Source organism: Colletotrichum truncatum (genome assembly GCF_014235925.2).
Source record: "Colletotrichum truncatum strain CMES1059 chromosome Unknown Contig_0010, whole genome shotgun sequence".
Taxonomy (NCBI): Eukaryota; Fungi; Ascomycota; class Sordariomycetes; order Glomerellales; family Glomerellaceae; genus Colletotrichum; species Colletotrichum truncatum.
The window spans coordinates 1,636,397-1,653,987 of NW_027222407.1; the positions used below are offsets into that span (position 1 = coordinate 1,636,397).

The 17,591-nt window shown below is 46.9% G+C and overlaps 4 protein-coding genes across 4 annotated transcripts; 3 read left to right on the plus strand and 1 right to left on the minus strand.

Annotated features, from left to right (window-relative positions):
* Positions 1–3,003: 3,003 nt before the first annotated feature.
* On the minus strand, positions 3,004–3,968 carry CTRU02_213892 (uncharacterized protein; the record flags this gene model as incomplete). The annotated part of the gene is made up of 2 exons (XM_070206148.1): positions 3,004–3,040; positions 3,097–3,968. The coding sequence occupies 2 exons, from the start codon at positions 3,966–3,968 to the stop codon at positions 3,004–3,006; spliced, it is 909 nt and encodes a 302-aa protein (XP_070060180.1).
* Positions 3,969–6,255: 2,287 nt separating this feature from the next.
* On the plus strand, positions 6,256–8,970 carry CTRU02_213893 (uncharacterized protein; the record flags this gene model as incomplete). Its single annotated transcript, XM_070206149.1, has 1 exon — positions 6,256–8,970. The coding sequence occupies one exon, from the start codon at positions 6,256–6,258 to the stop codon at positions 8,968–8,970; it is 2,715 nt and encodes a 904-aa protein (XP_070060181.1).
* A 3,107-nt stretch (positions 8,971–12,077) lies between these two features.
* Positions 12,078–14,917, plus strand: CTRU02_213894 (pectate lyase; the record flags this gene model as incomplete). The annotated part of the gene is made up of 6 exons (XM_036724450.2): positions 12,078–12,981; positions 13,036–13,159; positions 13,219–13,585; positions 13,647–13,926; positions 13,989–14,089; positions 14,144–14,917. The coding sequence occupies 6 exons, from the start codon at positions 12,078–12,080 to the stop codon at positions 14,915–14,917; spliced, it is 2,550 nt and encodes an 849-aa protein (XP_036583569.2).
* A 1,623-nt stretch (positions 14,918–16,540) lies between these two features.
* On the plus strand, positions 16,541–16,853 carry CTRU02_213895 (uncharacterized protein; the record flags this gene model as incomplete). Its single annotated transcript, XM_036724451.2, has 2 exons — positions 16,541–16,702; positions 16,755–16,853. Coding segments are annotated over 2 exons (261 nt in total), but the record flags the coding sequence as incomplete, so codon positions are not given.
* Between the last annotated feature and the right edge of the window lie 738 nt (positions 16,854–17,591).

Consider the following 17,591-nt stretch of genomic DNA (forward strand, 5'->3'; position numbering starts at 1 on the left):
TAAAAGGCTAGCTACCTAATTAAAATTACGGTAATTAAGCAACTATCGAAAGTCTACTATCGATACTAAATACATATACTAGCGCTATCACGGTTTAAATTCACGTTACGAGACGATTACGAATTTAACTATAAGGTTATCGCCAACATAATATACCTTGAAGGTAATAAACCGGTCCTTTACGTCGTCGATACCGCTACGGCGTTTAACGCCGCCTAGTTCCTTAAGGATATTTCTACGAAAGCTACTTAGGAAGCCTTACGCCTCTACTAGATAGATATATATCAAAGACCCCTAGACTAGCTAGTTACCGACGCTAGAACAAACTTCTGCTTAATAGAATTCCGAAACGCGGCGAGAGGAATAGTAATTAAAATCAAGGAAATTCCTATAAAAGCCTATAATAGTATTAGGAAAGTTAAACGATACTATATACCTCTAAGAAAGGCGTACGAAATTATTAAAGTAGAAGACCTAATAATTATGCTAGAATCAATACTTTAAATAGTAGTTAAAATAGTTAACGATACTACTAGCCTGAACGGAATAGTACTAATACTTTTAGTATTCGGCTTATACTTACGAATTACTAACGATTCGCCGCTATCTCCCGAAGTTATAAGGTAGGCGAAAGCGATTAAGAAGGCGACAAGCGAAGTATATAAACTTTACACAAGGCGATAGGTAGTAGAAGCTATCGCTACCTATAATAGCCTTAATACAAGGCTAATTGTTAATTTACTACTATGGTTGTAAGTATAAGTATAGCGCGAAAAGAAAGGCTAGACTAGACCGTTTACTTTAGTAGCTATAAATAGCGAAACCTATACTATCGATACGCTATATAGTCCGAAGACCTTCTAGTCTACTATAGTTAAACTATATTATAAAGATCCCGATTAACTACTTAATTCTATCGCTATGCTAGAAGAAGAAGAACCTGAAGCTAAGATACCGTAGTAGGAAGTAGTACGCGACGAAATTATCGTCGCTAGCGGAGGTAGTAAACCAGACGAACTGCAAGAGGCACTGGAGCTACTAAGAAGACGCCCGGGTAGACCCCGGAAGAGACTACTATTAATCGCCTACTTTATAAAGGAATTTAACGATAACCTAGATTATTAATAAATATTCCTATCGATTAAGGAGTAAGTAGACGAAGAATTAGTAATCAAACTACGACGAGAAGGTATTATTACTATACTAAGCAAACCGTTCGAATAGTTAACTAAATAAGAGATTAATAGCCTTATCGCTAGAAGAATATTTAAATTTACTTAGTTTAATAAGAAAAGGTATTAGAACGTACGAATCTTCCGATCTTGTATCGTTAACGAAGTTAAGGGTAAAATAACTAAACCTTACGAGAAATCGAGACTTATAATATAGGGTTATGCTAACGATAGTAAGAAGGCTATATTAACTTAATCGCTAACGATTTAGCAAGCAAGTTAATAGCTAATTTTATTAATTACCTTGTTACTCCTACGAGAAGGGAAATAACTATAGCTTCGAGATATTATATAAGCCTATGTTTAATCCTCTATAAGGCTTAATCATACTATTCTCGCCTACCTACCGATGTAAATTTAAGACTAGTACCTAAAAGGGACTATTATAAAGGTTATAAAGCCTTTATACGGAATCGTAGAAGCTAGAACCTACTAGTAGGCAACGTATTATAAGTATTATAGAGAGAATCTCTAGATAGTTACTTCTTCGTACGATCTATGCTTATTAATCTTATCTACTAAAAATCTATACTTTAGCTATATCAATATGCAAACCGATAATACCCTTGGTTTGTTAGACAAAGCGTTCTTATAATTAGAAGACGAATAGTTAGAAAAAGCAGCTTTTATAGCAAAAGCGAAGAATATCCTTATAATTAACAAACCCTTCTAATTTAATAGAGAGATAATCGCGCTATTAACCAATAATTCGATTAATTTAAGGCAAAAAGGATAAGCTAAGAAGTTACGATATATTAAGACTACTAAACCTAACCTAAAATAGCAATATGTCGAACAACGCGCTAGAAGGGCGTACATCGCGTTAATTTGCTAACCTAAGGCTTGTTTCGATTTATCTACTACTGCCTAATACTAAGACCCTTCGCTAGAAGCGATAAAAGTACTAAATTAACAGATTCGATAGTAAATAGAATTGCCTAACCGAGGAATAACGTTTATCCTACTCGACCTTATAATAGCTGTCACAGTTAATAAGTCGTTCTAGTCATTGTTGTCTATTAGGTTAGGTCTATCCTAGGTCTAGCGAATAGGTGGTCTAATATACCTATAGGGCGGTCTAGGGCGACAGTATCGCCCCACGTGTGGCAGCCCCACTGGCAGCCACACTGGCAGCCCCATAACTGTGGCATCCCTGCTGTTGTGTCTAATAGAACTGTGACAGGTGCCCGTCCCGAAAAAGACGATCGTCCCGATCGTTTCGGCTGCCTAAACATGACTTTAAACGGCTTAATAACATGACTTCCTTAGGCCTCTATTAGTGCGAGGCGTAATAGGGGGGTATGCCTAAGGCTGGCTGTAATTAACTGGCTGGGCGTAACTGTCTGGCTGGGCGTAACTGTCTGGCTGGCTGGCTGGCTGGCTGTAATTAACTAGCTGGGCGTAACTGTCTGGCTGGCTGGCTGGCTGGCTGTAATTAACTAGCTGGGCGTAACTGTCTGGCTGGCTGGCTGGCTGGCTGTAATTAACTGGCTGGGCGTAACTGTCTGGCTGGCTGGCTGGCTGGCTGTAATTAACTGGCTGGGCGTAACTGTCTGGCTGGGCGTAACTGTCTGGCTGGCTGGCTGGCTGGCTGTAATTAACTAGTTGGGTTGGCCCAAAGCGGGCACTTAGTCCCTTCTGTAGGCCGTACCATCCTAGGGCCCTATACCGGTTCCTTTCCACGGGCCTAAGGTGATATTCCCACCAGCTGAGTGCTTTACCTCTGAGTAGGCTCTGCCATTCTCGGAGGACTTCGTCTCGAGCGTATGGATTAACGATTTTCCTTCCAATTGCTAAGAGCCATAGATCTACGTCTCGGTAGCATAGTGTCTGTTGGTCATAGAATATAGGCTCCCTGCCGTACTTGCTGTCGGCGTCGGGCCAGAATACTCCGTATCGTTGCTGAATGTTCGTTATGGCTGCGAATCTTCTCCCTGGGTCTGGTAGGAAAAGCAGTTGCTGTTGTTGTCGTTGGGACTGTAGCATAGTCATACAGAGGCTAATTTCGGTATAGATATGGGCATGCTTAGCGGCGTTGAAGAGGGTCTGTAGAAACGGCGCAGAAGCCCGTTCTATAACTTCTATGGTCTGGCCGGCAGTCTCGGCAGTAGTCTCGGCAGTCTCGGCAGTAGTCTCGGCAGTAGTCTCGGTAGTAGTCTCGGCAGTCTCGGCAGTAGTCTCGGCAGTAGTCTCGGCAGTCTCGGCAGTCTCGGCAGTAGTCTCGGCAGTAGTCTCGGCAGTCTCGGCAGTAGTCTCGGCAGTAGTCTCGGCAGTCTCGGCAGTAGTCTCGGCAGTCTCGGCAGTAGTCTCGGCAGTAGTCTCGGCAGTCTCGGCAGTCTCGGCAGTCTCAGTAATCTCGGCAGTCTTAGCAGTCTCCTGCTGTGGGATTCTAGCCCTACAGGCTGAGGGCTGGCAGCCCTGTTGTAGGTGTCGGAATAGGGCGTTGCGAGATGTGAAATCGCTATAGCAGATGCGACAGCGAAACTGGCTTCCACAGCTATTGGCATAGACGTGGCGGAAGAGAGCGTTCTTGCTGGGGAATCTAGCGCTACACTTCCGGCAGGGCTCTGGGCGCTGTTGGCGGGTCTGGATAGCCTTGAGGTCGTCAATTGACGGCCATACCGTTGGGTCCCACGCTGGCGTAGGCGTAGAGGGATAACGGCGTTGACGGTACGAGGGGTGATGGTCTCGCGTAGGGTCTTGAGGGGAGGCGAATAGTATAGCTGGTGCGCGCATATTGGCGGCGTCGGCGTTAGCAGCAGCGTTAGCAGCAGAATTAGCCTGGTGCGGGCGGATTGGCCACGGTCTGGTGTTTCTCAACGGATTGAAAAAAGTAGCTTATTTGCCCATGCTGAAAAATTAACTATGAGGTCGCGAGGGATCGCAAAGTAGGTTGTGCTACCACTTGTCACAGTTAATAAGTCGTTCTAGTCATTGTTGTCTATTAGGTTAGGTCTATCCTAGGTCTAGCGAACAGGTGGTCTAATATACCTATAGGGCGGTCTAGGGCGACAGTATCGCCCCACGTGTGGCAGCCCCACTGGCAGCCACACTGGCAGCCCCATAACTGTGGCATCCCTGCTGTTGTGTCTAATAGAACTGTGACAATAGCTAAGCTATTTGTTTTCGTTAACAAGTTGTTTGCTAATAACTACGATTTCTCCTCTTAATTAGGGTTTCTAATTATCCTAGCTAACGATACTTCCTCTAATAGTAATAACAGAGAATTCACAATTTACAATAACCTTATTTATTATAGCTTTACGAAGAGTAAACGAGTTACCCGTAGCGTATTAGCGTTAGAGATCTACGAGATAGTCGCTAGCGTCAATATAGCCTACGCCCTTGCTATAACCCTAGCGATAATTACTAACTACCTTAACCTACTAACGATTTAGATAGTTATCTATACCGATTCTTATTCGCTATATAAGTATCTCGTAAAGCTAGGTACTACTAAAGAAAAGCGACTTATAATCGATATCATAGTATTAAGACAATCGTACGAAAGATGAGAACTATAAGAAATTCGTTAGATTAATAGCGAAGACAACCTTGCTAATACCTTTACGAAGAGCAAACCAAATTAAGCCTTCGAGAGATTTGTTAATAGCAATACGATAACGATACGTATAGAGGGATAGGTAACAAGACCGTAACTACGAGAGAAAGTAGGGATAGGAGGCCGAATTGACGAGGAGACGGAACTATATAGGGATAACGTATTCTAACCGCTTTAACACTATAAAAAGAGAGTTTCCAGTATTGCGATAGTTGGAATACGGAGTCGTGTGGCACTTCCAGCCACACGCCCGCCAGGCTGAGAGGCCCAAGCCTCCCAGACCCACGTGACAGGCCAAGGGGGAATATCCCCACCTTCTAGTCAACAACACCACTTTCAACTATCATCATGAACCATCGATTAGAACCAATTTACTGTTATTTGTTATTGACGAACGGAATTCCGTTTCACCCCCTGTTTCACCCCCTGTGAAACCTACACTGATCAGTGGTAAACCTCACAGTTGCCATTAATTTGGTTAACTTCACAATTACCACTCTGCTACGGACAAACCGCAGATCAGCAAGGTCAACACCAGAAGAGACGACTTCTTGAACTGGATACCCAAGCCCAGGTAAAAGTAGGGATTTCGTGCTAACGAGAGAAGAAGCGAGAGTAACTGGGATCTACGGAAACCAGCAGAAGAAAGCTTCTTTTCCTCGAATCTACCAGCAATCCGATTATTCGAGTAACCTAGGGACTGCTACGCTCACCCTAGGCGGGATAAGGTTAATCGCAGCCAATTATCGCTGGCAAGAGCGTTCCATCACGCGTTTTCAATCACCAGAAGAAGAGACCTACCGAATCGACGGTCCTCCAACCTCTTCACGCCACAAGGGCGAAGATTCACGAATCCCACAAGGGATAACAACTTCCCCAACTACAACTATCCCCCACGCGCGGTGCCAATCACGAGGCGCCCGCTAGTTTCTCAATAAATCCCCAGACGAGGTGCCAACCGCGAGGCGCCTGCCACAAGAGACCTCCCCACTAGAAGAAGAACACGCCGAAAGGCGAGCGGAGACTACCGGCGGTAATCCGCCTATACAGCTATACGTATACGCCTCCGAGGCTGCGGCTTAGGAGAAACGCACGTGGTTGTGGGCGTCATAAGGCCAACTGTCCGCTAGATTCTAAACTTCCCAACAGTGAGGAGCGAAGCCCGAAGCGAGAAAGAGAGATTCACGAGAGAATCTACGGTAGAACTCTCTCCCTACCAATTCGAGACCTGTGTATACCCTCACACCCCTCGAGAACATCAGCGAGAACGGCGCCGACGGAAACAAACGACGAACCGACGAAAATCCCCGATTTCACGATTCTTTCCCCTTAGAATCGTAATATCCCGAATCGTCTTTTGACTCCCACTTCCAGGCCTGCATCTTGCACCAATCGCAGCTGACGCTGTTGAGGATTAGAATTCAAGATTCTAAACAGAAGTAATCCTTTTATACTGTCAGAATGGAGCGAAATTCACGAGAAGGATCGCCCGCGAGCGGCGTCACTGCCAAAAGCCAATCAACAGTCCCCATCCCACAGAGAATCGAAAGTATGATCGATCCAGCAGTATGGGGCAACTGGGCAATCGACCTTACAAACGCTAGCCCACAGCAACTGGGTTCCTATATGGGTTTCCTACTTGAGACCTATGAGAAGAGGAATCTCACGGGCCTCGAGCTATGGAACGAAGTTTCTCCCGATTTCGCCGACTGGTCAGAAGAAGACTTCCAGAACGTACCTCCCCCAATCCTACGATTCTTCAGAGACTATTTAATCGGTAACGGCGTCTACGTCGAAATGGATGGCAAGAAAATCTCGAAAAACGTGGCATTAGCCCTCAAAAAGGAAGAATTCCACTACTGGTCACCCCAAGAACTCGAACAAGGCGTCAAGAGATATCGCAACCTGAAGGCTCTGATAAAAGACCCCGAATTCCACGAAGAGATCACGAGACCGGCAACAGTAGCCAACAGCACAGGAGGAAGAGTCGAACCAACCCTACAGCCACCTCCTCCACAAGAACAACAACAGTGGCAACTACCGTACCGACCGCCACATCCCACGGTCTCTCCGTTAACAGACTTCCAACCATACGAGTCAACAGACCGTATCGGAAAGCAATTAACAGAATTCGCGAAACTATACCCCGACGATATGAAATACAGCGGCGATATGTACGATGTACGCGAAAAGAAGGGCTGGACCGGACCGTTTACTTTAGCAGCCATAAACGGCGAAACCTGTACTGTCGATACGCCACGTGGTCCGAAGACCTTCCGGTCTACCGTAGTCAAACCATACTACGAAGATCCCGATCAACCACCTAATTCCATCGCCGCGCCAGAAGAAGAAGAACCCGAAGCTGAGATACCGCAGCAGGAAGTAGTACGCGACGAAATTATCGTCGCCGGCGGAGGCAGTGAACCGGACGAACCGCAAGAGGCACCGGAGCCACCGAGAAGACGCCCGGGCAGACCCCGGAAGAGACCACTGCCAATCGCCCACTTCACAGAGGAATTCAACGATGACCCGGATTATCAACAAATATTCCTATCGATTAAGGAGCAAGCAGACGAAGAATTAGCAATCAAACTACGACGAGAAGGTGTTATTACTACACCAGGCGAACCGTTCGAACAGTCAACTAAACAAGAGATCAACAGCCTCATCGCTAGAGGAGTGTTCAAATTCACCCAGTTCAATAAGAGAAGGCACCAGAACGTACGAATCTTCCGATCTCGTATCGTCAACGAAGTCAAGGGTAAAACAACCGAACCCTACGAGAAATCGAGACTTGTAATACAGGGTTACGCCGACGATGGCAAGAAGGCTATATTGACCCAATCGCCAACGATTCAGCGGGCGAGTCAACGGCTAATTCTGTCAATTACCCCGTCACTCCTACGAGAAGGGAAACAACTATGGCTTCGAGATATCACACAAGCCTACGTTCAATCCTCCACAAGGCTCAATCGTACTATTCTCGCCTACCCACCGAAGCAAATTCAAGACCAGTACCCAAAAGGGACCATTATGGAGGTTGTGAAGCCTCTGTACGGAATCGCAGAAGCTGGAACCCACTGGTGGGCAACGTATCACAAGCATCACAGAGAGAATCTCCAGATGGTTACTTCTTCGTACGATCCATGCCTATTGATCTCATCTACCGAAAATCCACACTTTGGCTGTATCGGCATGCAAACCGACGATACCCTCGGTTTGTCAGACAAGGCGTTCTCACAATTAGAAGACGAACAGTTAGAAAAAGCGGCTTTTACGGCAAAAGCGAAGAATATCCTCACAATTGACGAACCCCTCCAATTCAACGGAGGGATAATCGCGCTGTCAACCGACAATTCGATCAATTTGAGGCAAAAGGGACAAGCCAAGAAGTTACGATGTATTGAGACTACTAAACCCAACCCAAAACAGCAATATGTCGAACAACGCGCCAGAGGGGCGTACATCGCGTCAATTTGCCAACCCGAGGCCTGTTTCGATTTATCCACTGCTGCCCAACACCAAGACCCCTCGCCAGAAGCGATAAAAGCACTGAATCAACGGATTCGATGGCAAATAGAATCGCCTAACCGAGGAATAACGTTTATCCCACTCGACCTTACAACAGCCAAGCTATTCGTTTTCGTTGACGGGTCGTTCGCTAATAACCACGACCTCTCCTCCCAATTAGGGTTTCTGATCATCCTAGCCAACGACACTTCCTCTGACAGCAACAACGGAGAATTCACGATTCACGGTAACCTCGTTCATTACAGCTCTACGAAGAGTAAACGAGTCACCCGCAGCGTATTAGCGTCAGAGATCTACGGGATGGTCGCTGGCGTCGATATGGCCTACGCCCTCGCCACAACCCTGGCGACAATCACTGACCACCTCAACCTACCAACGATTCAGACAGTTGTCTGTACCGATTCTTATTCGCTGTACGAGTGTCTCGTGAAGCTGGGCACTACCAAAGAAAAGCGACTCATGATCGATATCATGGCGTTGAGACAATCGTACGAAAGACGAGAACTACAAGAAATTCGTTGGATTAACGGCGAAGACAACCCTGCTGATGCCCTCACGAAGAGCAAACCAAATCGAGCCCTCGAGAGATTCGTTGATAGCAACACGATAACGATACGTATGGAGGGATGGGTAACAAGACCGTAACTACGGGAGAAAGTAGGGATAGGAGGCCGAATTGACGAGGAGACGGAACTGTATAGGGACAACGTATTCCAACCGCTTCAACACCATAAAAAGAGAGTTTCCAGTGTTGCGATAGTTGGAATACGGAGCCGTGTGGCACTTCCAGCCACACGCCCGCCAGGCTGAGAGGCCCAAGCCTCCCAGACCCACGTGACAGGCCAAGGGGGAATATCCCCACCTTCTAGTCAACAACACCACTTTCAACTATCATCATGAACCATCGATTAGAACCAATTTACTGTTATTTGTTATTGACGAACGGAATTCCGTTTCACCCCCTGTTTCACCCCCTGTGAAACCTACACCTCCGACAACATTGGTTGCATTCAGAGAGTAAAAGAGATCTGTCAGCTGAAATCGCGCGGATTAGAATTATGGCGAGTCATGTAATACTTGTATGTTATTTTAGCCTCAATTTCCTTCCTCCACTCCGTTATTATCTTTCACTATATTATATTAATGGCCTTTGCTTTTTATGGGGTTAATAAGTTTGTTAGTTTGAGTATCTCAACCGACTTATCCGTTCAATTGCTGATGCTATGGCCTGACTTTTGCTTCGACAATAGTCAGAGCACTCATGTCATGACGGAGCCCAGTAGAGCCGCTGAGATAACTGTCTTGCACTGGCTATAGCCTCCATGAATGACGAAAGTCGGTATTCTGGGGTTTACTTGCTGAGACGGGCCAAGAGCAAAACACATTGGAGATTATGGACACATGAATAGACACGAGCAACTCCCATCGACTTGGTTGGATGCCAGATATGTTATCAAGTTAAGTTTTCCTTGAAATGACGCTTGTATGAACAAAGCTTAGACCAATCACGGCTGCGCCCTAACCTTGGGAGATGCGGGTCGGCGAGCGGCTAAAGTATCCACCATCCATGAATTTAAAGTTGTCTGTGGGAGCATGATTCTGCCTTGCAAGATGATATTACGTTATATACTACCATGTCGAACATAGCAGATGGACGTGTTGGTGTTGTAACTCAGAAAGATAGGCTGGAGGAGCAGCTTCGTAGCATACCCCAATCTGTACCATTCTGAATATTAAGACACGGATCGTTGATTCTCACTTCAATCGTAACTTGTCCAAAGTTGAAGCATTAAGAATGTGAAAGTGATGGGCATATGCAACTCCATTCTTGTCAACCCATAGGCTAGATATTAAGGCCCCAAACAAGCATAACAACTCATACCCAAGAAAAAAAATATTGATTGTCATTAGGTGTTCCTGGCTTTGAATCGGTTTCATGTTATCAAAAAAATACCACGAAGTGACTAGCAAAGAGATCTACTTCTTTTTTGTAATGGTTTAGAAAAGGTTTATGGACTTTTGAGCAAACCATCGTGTACTTGGGCTATACGTGCAATCAAGTGTTTGGGTTGATTTGCTGCAACACGTCAATAGAGTCCTGTAAAGTATGATAGGGTAAGACAATTCAAGAGATCATCGCTAATTACAGGGTAGCATTCAAGCCGCCTTCGAGAAGTCTACCATGTCGAATGGCACAAATTCTTCTTACCAACAGATTGGGCAAGTCCCATCCCCTTATAGATCACAGACATTGATTTCAGCTCGGAAGGAAGATCTCACACAAGACGTGGTACCTCTTAAGACCTTAGAAGAATCGCGAAGGATTCAGAGGAAAGGAGTAGTCCTGCTTATGTGTATAACTCGTATCCATCGCCAGCTTGTAACGTAGTGAGTACAAGAAGAAAAATGATCCGGAATTAAGTACTTTACGAGACCCAGTTACCATAGAATATTAACTGAGCCCTTGTTCGCCCCACCAGCTCTAGCTCCACTGAGATTCTCTCCGAAGCTAGCCTGCAGTGGGAATAGTATCATGAGGTTACCGATTTAGAACAGCTCATAGTAGAGACGTATGGCTAAACTGTGCTGCAGTGGTGAGCGTTTGCAGCTTGAGCAAGACCCTACGCAACATAAGTATTGGTAAGCGGCCTCGGCTGACAACAGTAGTTTCTCTCCATTTTTGAGAGTTCGGACGGCTTTTGCGCATAATTGCCTTACCCACCACAGTTCCACAGGAAAATGTTTAAAAAAGACTATCGAGCAACATTGCAATGAATGATGGAGCTGCAATGACGTCTTCAACAATCTGTGGCGTCCTTACCAGACTTCAACGATTGCGGAGATGGGAAGAGAATGATGGTATTGAAACCGTATGTTAGCTTTGATTAAGTGGTCAAAAGACTGGAGCTGCACTCTGGAGATTGATTGCATCGAACTAAATGTGTCATGGCTATCTCAGTCTGTCGATCTCTCCTAGATGTTGTCTAGCACTCGCTTTCTGTCTATATTGTACACCTTCCCCTTTAAAAATGTTGGAGCAATTCTCTCTATTCGTTCATCTACTTATACGAACTTTGCAATACGGATGACAGCGAACGCTATTCGTTCGACCCACTCTAGGCGCCCTCTCTAAACGTTACTTGTTCTTGTCACATATCCGTGCCAGGACCACAGATCGGACAGGGAGTCTCCACGTTCACAAACCCCTTCAATTTCCCCTCCTGGCAGACATGCAACAGGGTTGACGTGCAGCTTCTCCCCGACTTGCCGTATTGGGCTTAAATGTCACCCAAACCCAGCGAGTCACCCTGCCAGTTTCCGCAACATTTACATACTATATCCGGCGCAAGATGGAATTTAACTGCTATTGGCGATAGGTCTAACCCCTACTCGTGGAATCAGGCAGTGCAGAATTTCCCCGTCGTGCAGGCCAAGAAGAGTTTAGTGCATCGTCTCATCATTGCCGCCCACACTCCATCTATTTGCCTTCAATCGGGAATGAGATGCGTCAGGACATGGTGCGAAAGAAGAGTGCGATCAGCCTTTTTTTACTGCGAATCTGTTTATGAACGGATCTTTGGAAGTGGGTTCGGGGCAGCTATGGTCGAAGACGGAGGTTAAGTCTCGCCTACATATTGGCTTCCCCGCGCGCCCATCGCCTGTCGTCGCATGTCGCCCTGGCTTTTCATCGCTTGTTCGTTTCATTCGTTTCACCCTGTCTGTCTTTTCCACCTAGCTCTCTATCTTTTATGATGAAGGGCTTCTTCAAGGCCCTCGCGGCGGCTGCGCTCGCAACGGCTTCTGTAGCTCAGGAATCGGGGACCAACGGGACAGGTAGCCCAGCCCCGACCACATTGATCACCTCCCGCGTCCCCGAGGCTTCCGCGCCCCCGGGCTCCGAGTTGCCTACCGCCGCTCCTATTCGTGTCCGACTTAATCCGGCCAACGTCCGAAATCTCGCTGATTCCGACTACACCACGTGGACCATCCCCGGGGCATCGACCTCTAACCTCACAGTTGATAATGGTGTTTCTTTTATTCTCACTGCCGGAAACAATGCTGAGCTTTCTGGCAATTATTACAAGTACCAGTACACGCGTTTTCTCTCTTCTCTCGGAGAGCGAGTTGTAAACCAGGGCATCAGCACCTCAACAAAGGATGGAGCCGCACTCACACTCTCTATCAAGGGTCTCGCTGCAGGAAAGCACAGCCTGTTGACATGGCACAACGCCTGGGACAAGCTTGACAGCACGGCAACTCTTGATATCACCGTTGACGGCGAAAGCGCTCACACTGGCTTCAACCAATCTTCTCGTGTCGACAACATCTGGGAGGCCGCGACGTCATACGTGACTTTTGAGGTTACCTCTTCAACCCAGGAGGTGAAGGTGGTCTATACGCCTAAAGGCGCTGACCAGCGCGCGTTCATCAACGGCTTCGAGGTCGACAGCCCGGAGATTAAGAACCAGATCAGCTTCCCCACACCGAAGCATCGCGACGAGCGCATCGAGGTAGACGGCGAGAAGAGCTTCAAGGCTTCCTGGCGCGCCCCTGCTTCGGCGGCCGGCGTCAAATACAACGTTTTCCTTGGCACATCTCCTACCGAGCTCAAGAGCGTTGTTGAGGGTGCCACCGAGACCGAGGCTACTTTGACTGGTATGTTTTCCTTCGAGATGTCAACTTTGAATTCCGATACTAAACTGAATGAAGGACTCAACACCCTTGACACGTTTTACTGGCGCGTTGATGTTGTGTCTGGCGACGCAACTTACACTGGTCGCGTCTTCATGTTCCGCGTGGCACAGTTGGCCTTCCCCGGTGCCGAGGGTTGGGGGTAAGTTTCTCCTTTACGGGTGCCATAGCTCATTTGATTGATGCTAACGGAAATGCTAGTCGTCTCGCTCGTGGTGGTCGTGGTGGCAAGGTCATCAAGGTGACTAGCCTTGAGGATACCAACGATGAGGGCACTCTTCGCTATGCTCTGACCGTCGCTAAGGGTCCCCGCATCGTCGTCTTTGACGTTGCTGGCGTCATCACCACAACCTCCCGCATGTCCGTTAACGACCAATACATCACTGTTGCCGGCCAGACAGCTCCTGGAAAGGGTATCGTGATCCAAGGTTTCCCTCTCGGTCTTACTGGCGCGTCCGACGTCATTTTCCGTCATGTACGAGTTCGCCCGGGTAAGGTTTCCGGGCAGACTATCGATGGTATGGGTATGCAAGGCTCAAACCACTGCATTTTTGACCGTTGCTCTATGGTACGTCCCTTGTGAATTTGAGGATTGATGGGAAGGGTTGGAATCTAACACAGTCAACCAGGGTTGGACTATCGATGAGGCGTTTAGCTCGCGATCGGCCTGGAACATTAGCTTCCAGCGAAACATGATCTCAGAGCCTTTGAACGTTGCCGGTCACAAGAACTACCCCGCGGGCACAGCCCACGGATACAGCGCTACTATTGGCGGTGATGTTGGCTCTTTCCACCACAACCTCCTCGCTCACGCTGAGGGCCGAAGCTGGAGCATGGGAGGTGGCGTTGACGACAACGCTGCTTTTGCTGGCCAACTTGATATTCGCAACAACGTCGTCTACAACTTTGGTAAATATTACTCGCCAGTTTATGTGTAGAGAATGTTCAGACTAACACCTATTTTCCCCAAGGCGGCCGTGTGACCGATGGCGGAGCCAAGAAGGTCAACTTCGTTGGTAACTACTACAAGCCTGGTCCTGCCAGCACCCTCACCTACACTTTGAAGGCTACAGTGAGCTAAACTTCTCCACATACCCGGTTACCTGATGAAACTGACCTTCTGAAGTACGAGGATAACATGCCCGGTATGCAGCAGTACCACTGCGCGGGCAACTCCATGTTCGGTGTTTTCGACCAGGACTCGGTTCAGTACCCTCCTGGAGACGGCACCTCCATCAAGACCAAAATTGCATGCTACGCCGCGGTTTCCTTCTCCCCCGCACCGACCTACCAGAGGTTCTTCGATAAGCCATTTTTCGAGCCCCACGTGGACACTCAGCTCTCAACTGAGGCCTACAAGCGCGTCCTGTCAGACTCTGGTGTCAGCCAGCCAGTCCGGGATGAGCATGATACTCGCATCATTAACGAGACGCTGACAGGCACCGCCAAGTACACCGGCTCTGTGTCCGGTAAGAAGGGTCTCATCGACGACCCGAAGGACGCTGGTGGCCTTGAGAGCTTCCCTGAGGCCAAGCGCTCGGCGACCTGGGACGCCAATGGAGACGGCATTGCTGACTGGTGGGATGGCTCCACCGGCGGCGACGGCTACACTCCTATTGAAGGATACCTCAATTTCATGGCTGATCCGCACGCCTTTGTGTCCCCCTCCAAGTCGGTAGAGATTGATCTTGCTGCTTTGGCGTTGGGCTTCAAGAACCCTACCTTCACCGTCGCAGGTGCAACAAAGGGTAAGGTTACCGTCTCTGGAACTAAGGCGACATACGAGGCCGGAGCGGAGAAGGGTGTTGAGTCCCTCGACGTCAGTATTAAGGATAGTGAAGGCAGCTCGTGGACGAGGAAGTTTGGCGTTGCCATCTTTGATGACGCGGAGACTGCTTAGAGGCGTGCCCTTGGAACTTCCAGCCTCTTTCAATTTTTTTTTTCTCTTCTGAACATTTTAGCAAACGCAAATATTATCACCTCATGAGCAGCTGCTCGAGGCAATCAAGAGATTTTTTGATTTAAATATTCATCCTCCAAGCCATGTTCGAAAGAGGCAGTTGTGGAAAGTCAATAATATTACATCCGCTGTACCCCTGCCGCCTGACCATTCAAATACACGGATATCACAGCGTGCCAGCTTGCACGATGTCGTTTTGAGCAACATAGTCAAGGCTTCGTGAGAAGAGTTGTAGATTCCCCGGAACAGTAGCGTCGGGTTCGGCTGTGGTGTGGTGATTATCGTGGCATTGGTTGTGTGTTCACTTGCAGCGAGTGTGACTGCGGCGAATTTGAGTACCTTGGTAAGAGAAAGAGGCGAGGTTTATAGCAACTTGGGATCAATCATTCAAATTAAAAAGAATCGTTAGGTGCTTCCAAATTTGTATACACAGTATATATCGTGTAATTCATCGCTAAATTGTTGACAAACGCGGCTAAGTCCTGCTCCTCTGGTGGTGACACGAAGACAAGGGAGACAGAGAATGCAATCTACTACATTGAAAAGATTTCTCAAGGTCATTGTCTCTATGATGTCGATCAGTTCTTGACTAAGTTACACAACCCCGGTGCCTTCCGGTTCCCAACTTTCAGAACCGCCCCTAATTTTGGACATGCCTTGCTTTCTACCTTATTTCTATCTGCAGAGCTAGGATATGATGAGCACTCTCCATCTTGTGGCAGGTTAATGCCTCGTTCACCGCAGTAAATGATGCAACTCTCGCTAAAATTCAGACTTAGAGTTCAAGGCCCAATTTCAATTTGGGCGGGTCGGAGAAAGTCTGCCAGTGCCGGCAATCGGGGGCATAAGAAAAACCCCGATGGTGATCATACAACCAGCGTGAGTGCAAGTCTCAATGGACCCAACCAAGGAATAACATAATCTTTGAGTCAGGATTTATCGTAGTTACACATAGGTTTAATCTAGGTATTCCATTTGAAACAAAATAGGCCAACCTAAGGCACTTCTTCGCGAGTGATGTTGTTTCTTTTGACCGCTTAGCAAGTTGTGGTACCAGTTTTTCCTCACCTGACGCTCGGGAAATCCGAAACCTTAATTTACTTGAATGATGTCCGTCGTGTGCCGTTGATGCGGCTATTCAAGAAATGCAAGCAGCGAAAAATTTGCGATCATCGCGATTAATTAATTTGTGATCAGGTGTAACGCGGGAAAAAGAAAATAATAGGATAAGCTTTTCTTTAGAGTTCCTATCATTCAAGTCTTGCAAGTTAGGCGCCCTGTCCCGACCTCGACGCCTCGTTCCTGAATATTGTCAACAGCCTCGTTATAAGCACTGCTCAATAGGGTAGGAACAAATTGCAGAAGTATAAAGGATAGCAGGCCGCTACAAACGATACCTACAGTTTCCAAAGAATTCTCCATCAAAAAAAAGCCATTTTATCAATCATCATCCAACAAGTATTCTCTTGTCAAAAGTAAAGATGGTCTCTTTCACTACTATTGCACTAGCTTTGTAGGTGATTCAATACGACTCAATGTTAAATTGTTACTTACACAATCAGAATATCGGCTACTGCTGTTGCTGCACAGCTCCCTGACCCGGGCCAGGAGGTAGACTGTGACTGCACAGATCTGAGGAATGGGGTTGTAATTCCGGACGATGCTGGCACGAGAAGCGGGTGCGCGGGGCGTGGGTATCTTGTTAACCGAAACGGCGATCTTAAGGTAAATATTGACCTGTCTGCACGGTCATGTTTAAGCTAACACTTGCCTCAAGTGTGTTATTGTTGAGGATGGTACTCCGCACCACACCCGAGCCCGAGACTTCGTTAACCACTGCCACCTGCACGGAACATGCGGTTGGGTTGGTCAGTAACTTGATATGAGTTGATGAAGTAGGAGATATTTGTCTCTTTTCCCCTTTCCTTCGTTCTCTGAAGAAAGGTCTCCGCATATAAGAAGCATTGGACAACATGACAGAGTTCTGAGGCTGTGGACCCGTGTTATTGAACTAGAGTTTTAGAATGCTGCTTGTTTATGGAAACTCGATTTCTAGAATTCTTCCTTGTGATAGAAATAAGACTAAATACGCAATGGCTGCTTTCAAATTCTTAGAGCCTACCAAAAGGCTAAAAAATCGTTTGACAAGGTTGATTCATTACTCTTGGTTTTGTGTACTTCTCCTGTATCAACTCAACCGGTGTATGTACGCCTAATTCTAGCCACATAGTCCACGTGGAAGAGTTTTCTAGAAGCTTCCTTTCCGCTCAGCCAAAGATAGTAGTAAATGTTTAAGCGATGACCCAGTGGAAAGGAGGAGAATTTACTGTGACATGCTTAATAGTGCTTATACTTATGGCTAATCTCTGAGAATGCCTCATGGGAAACAGCTGCATATCTTAAGACATATACGTAAAATCATGGCTATACACTGTGCTCACTGCTATTCAGGAACAAGGAATCAATGAAGATCTCAGAGACATGTGCTTTGATTATTTTCGGTAGACCTCGCACCTTCTTTCCAAATAGTAAATAATGGCAACATTGTACCGTCCAGATAGTAATAGAAAACGCATATATGCATCTAAGTGCATCGAAATGCATCGAAAGCAAA